This window comes from Lycium ferocissimum, chromosome 2 (genome assembly GCF_029784015.1).
Source record: "Lycium ferocissimum isolate CSIRO_LF1 chromosome 2, AGI_CSIRO_Lferr_CH_V1, whole genome shotgun sequence".
Lineage (NCBI taxonomy): Eukaryota > Viridiplantae > Streptophyta > Magnoliopsida > Solanales > Solanaceae > Lycium > Lycium ferocissimum.
In genome coordinates this window covers 3,026,150-3,030,555 of record NC_081343.1, presented here as the reverse complement: position 1 = coordinate 3,030,555, position 4,406 = coordinate 3,026,150, and the positions used below count along the sequence as shown (strand labels likewise).

The window sequence follows — 4,406 nt, the reverse complement described above, 5'->3', positions numbered from 1 at the left end:
TAATATAATCACTAGATTTTTACCACTTTTATGGTGATCTGTGAGGACTTGTTTTTAGTTCGTTTTAACGTAAAATGTAATATAGGAAGGAAAATCTTGTTTCTGAGACAGTTGTCTTGAATTTAATTAGTCTTCAACATATATAACATGGAATGGTGAAACTTATGATTATTTTTCTTCCCTGTTAATGTTGCTTATCAGGTGGGTCGGTGCTTTTTCTATAAGTAGAAATAAGAACATTTACCTTTGGTTTTGAAAAAGGAACATTATTTGAAATTGATTGATAAGATTACACAAATTTAGGATAGAAGACTGTCTGGGTTCTCGTTACAATTTTCAGAAAAAGGAAGTAATATAATCTACAGATAAAGCAAAAAATTAAGCTAGTAATATTTAACAGATAACACCATGTTCATATACTTCATTTCCATTGGTTGGCAACAATGTCAGCAAGATCAACCACCCTCTGTGAGTAACCCCATTCATTGTCATACCAAGCAATAACCTTAACCATGTCATCTCCCATGACCATGGTGAGTGAAGCATCAACAGTTGATGAAACATCAGAGCACCTAAAGTCGACTGAAACGAGGGGCTCATCGCAGACGGAGAGAATTCCAGCAAGCTCATTGTCAGCAGACTCTCTGAATGCAGCATTCACTTCCTCCGCAAATGTCTTCTTGGATACTTGAACAACGAGGTCCACCACCGAGACATTTGGGGTGGGCACACGCAGGGCAATGCCGTTGAGCTTCCCCTTGAGGTTGGGGAGGACAAGGGCCACAGCCTTAGCTGCACCAGTTGAGGTTGGCACGATGTTGAGAGCTGCAGCTCTTGCACGTCTAAGGTCCCTGTGGCTTGCATCAAGAAGCCTTTGATCACCAGTGTAGGAGTGTGTAGTTGTCATGGTCCCCTTGATTATGCCTAGCCAAGGAAAATTCTTGTAGATTAGTTTTCTGAATCTATTCATACCGGACTAGTTTCTTCTTTGCTAAGCAAGTTAATACTTTCTCCGTCCCAATTTATGTGAAGGTGTTTAACTGAACATGAAGTTTAAGAATGAAAGATTTTTGAAGAAACTTGTGGTTTAAAATAAGTCATATATAGATATTTGTGTGGCTCTAATTATCTAATTATGGATAGAATAAGAATTTATAAGTCATATTGTTACTAAATGTAGAAAGACGTTATTTCTTTAGGACTGACTAAAAAAAGATTGTCACATAAATTGGAACAGACGCAGTATTATGCTTGTATAAAATATACATAGAGAGAAAAAATATTACCGAATTTTTGGTCAAGGACTTTGACAAAAGGAGCGAGACAGTTGGTGGTGCAAGAAGCATTGCTGATGATGGGCTCGTCAGGGCTGTAAAGGTCGGCATTGACACCGACGACATAGGTAGGAATGTCACCCTTCCCGGGGGCAGTGATCAGCACTTTCTTAGCTCCAGCTTGGATGTGCTTCCCGGCACCCTCTCTGTCCACAAACACTCCGGTACCTTCGATCACCAAGTCAACGCCAAGATCCCTGGACAACGTAACTATGTTAGTATAGAACTTACGGCTGTCGTCTCCTTATTTAGTATTGAGCATTATCAAAATTATTTTCTTAACAAAAGCGCATTACTATCACTGCAATGTTGTATTAGTGCAAAAAAGGACTTACTTCCAGGGGAGATTGATGGGGTTACGGTCAGAGACGACTTTGATGACCTTTCCATCGACAGAGATGCCATCAGTACCAACAGGCTTGACGTCAGCATCAAATATGCCGAGGGTAGAGTCGTATTTGAGGAGGTGAGAAGCTTGCTTGACACCGCCAGAGTCATTGATGGCAATGACATCAAGGGGAGAGTCCTTCCTGCCATGCCAGCATCTCAAGAAATTCCTTCCAATTCTTCCAAATCCATTGATGGCTACCTTCAATTTGGCCTCAACTACTCCCCTCTTGTTCTTTCCTCCACCAATCTGCGTTATATTCCAAGTGAATACCACCAAACAATAACATATAAACAAGAGTTTCGCAATTCATGGTAATTGCACTTCCAAATAATTTGTGATTAATTAGTTGAAATAGAACTTTTAAGCTTTTCAAATACCAACGAGCACTAGCTTGCAGCAAAAAGATTTTCAACTTTTAACCAAAATAATCAAACTCGTTTAATGTTGGAATGAACAATGCAAAGAAATTGTTTATCAGTACTGAATATATTCAATTGGAAAAGATGAGAAGCGAGACACAAACTCAAACAGACACACACATATGCAACACTCAATGAACGGATGATCAGAAATATGAAATTCTTGATTCCCAATACACTGAAAGAAACATTGTTTTCTTACTAGTAACTATTTTGGTTTCTAGAACAAATATATTGTCGCACACGAATCTCAATATCACTCAAACTTAGATGAATGTAACATTTATGCTATGCTGCAGGTTGATTAAAAGATATAACTGCAGGTAACTAACTTCATGACTTATGGAATTAGTAGGCTGAAAAATAAGGCGGATAACTTACTACAATAGGTAACTTTAGTATAAGATTCTTTACATAATGAACGTATATAAGTCCAGTCCAATTTGCAAATGCAGTACTTACAACAGAGGTCTGGAAAGCAACGAGAGAGAGCAAGTCATCGTTAGATTTCCTTCCGAATGGAACAGCAGATGAAGTGCGCAGCCCTGAGAATTCTGAGAATGATCCTTTGTTGGTGACCTGGAGAGAAGAATTGGCTACTGATAGAGCAGCCGAAGCCATTATTATTATGTATTCACAAGCACAAGCAGGTCAGTTGAGAATGCAGGAGCACATGTATTTAGTGAAGATAGGATGGAGAGAAAAAGACAGTGGATGAGATTATGGATCATAGATAGCCTCTCACTCATTCTATGGCTGTGGTTTGCTACTGCTACTGCTAGCTTATTATTTCTATATATTAAAATGTGTGAATGCTCTCAACTTATAGTAATTGACTAAAGCAGTTTCACTTTATTTTGTCTTTCAAGAGTCATCTAATTTTATCTAATAAGCTTCTATGTTCATCTAATTTGCCTAGTTAGATTTGATGATCATTTTAGCTCGAAATACATTTTTCAGTACTTATTTAATGACGTCACAGTTGTAAACTTTTACAAAAAATATTTTAAAAAAAAATCAATATTTAAATTTATCTTTAGGACTCAACCCATCGTAATGAAGTTTCTACACCATTGTAATGTAACATGTTATATTAATAGTTATCTAACATTTATTAAAAATTATGAATCAATGATATTAAATAAAGTTATCTGTAATTATCTTTAAAGTAACCTGATTATGTAAGTATTTTTAACATCGTTAGTACACAAAACTTAAACTCTATTACGCTTATTGTGATTTCCTAGCAATGCATATACTATACACCCTCCGGTTCAGTGTATTGATGATATTGTTTCGTTGATAGGCTGATCCAAAAATAAATAAATAAATTCTATATTTGAAAACAATAACTGTAAAGTTCTAATTTAGTACACAAACATTATGATATGTTTAAGACCACAAGCTTTCAAAATTTTCGCACGAATATTAGTTCATGTTTCAAGACCAAGAGTGTTATAAATCTTCTGTTCTTTCTTAAGCTTTGTATTGAGCTAAATAATGTCACATAAATTGAAATAAAAGGAATAACGTATTTTCATCTGCATGTTTCCTTGTGTGTGTGTGTGTGTTTTTTTTTTGTTTATTTGATAACTACTTTTTTGTTTTCTGCTTTAATCATCTGGTACTCAAAGCTCATCGGTCTAATTGATTCAGATTCAATATAGTCAACTTTTTAGTATATTTATCGATATAACTCTAAGCTACCACAATTTTTAATTGAATCAAACTTATAATGGTAGTCTTTGGAACATATATTTGGATTAAGCTCCTCTGCGAGCCTCAACTCTTTTGTAACTTGTAACGCTCCCTGTAACTTTTGCAGTTAAACTAATATAAGGCTAATCCTTCGGACCAAAAAAGAGAAGAATAAAATTCACGAAAGCAAGAGTATTTCACCATCCGATTCAATTTAAGTGATTTACTTATTTTTTTAATTTATTTTTTAAAAATTTATTTAAAAAAAAATTTCTTTTTTACTTTTCCTAATTCTATAACTATAACATTGTGCATGACATATTTAATATCACAAAATTTTAAATTGCACTTTGATGCATATCATATTTCTATAATTTAAGATTATAAGATTTAAAAGTTATTTTATTTTCTTAAATTTAGTGTTTAGATAAATTAAAATACTTAGATTAAAACGGAGGGAATAATATTTTTTTATCCTTTCTTCCAATTGAAGGTCAATAAGAATATGTGGTCTTGGCAGATATTGTATCCATCAGCAATTGCAACCATGTCAGTGAAATTCTC

General features: G+C 34.7%; 1 protein-coding gene across 1 annotated transcript; it reads right to left on the bottom strand.

The window, feature by feature from the left end:
• Positions 1 to 245: 245 nt before the first annotated feature.
• On the bottom strand, positions 246 to 2,867 carry LOC132032794 (glyceraldehyde-3-phosphate dehydrogenase A, chloroplastic-like). The gene is made up of 4 exons (XM_059422526.1): positions 2,607 to 2,867; positions 1,670 to 1,971; positions 1,287 to 1,531; positions 246 to 924 (listed from the first exon to the last, which is right to left on the bottom strand). The coding sequence occupies exons 1-4, from the start codon at positions 2,763 to 2,765 to the stop codon at positions 422 to 424; spliced, it is 1,209 nt and encodes a 402-aa protein (XP_059278509.1). The 5' UTR covers positions 2,766 to 2,867; the 3' UTR covers positions 246 to 421.
• Between the last annotated feature and the right edge of the window lie 1,539 nt (positions 2,868 to 4,406).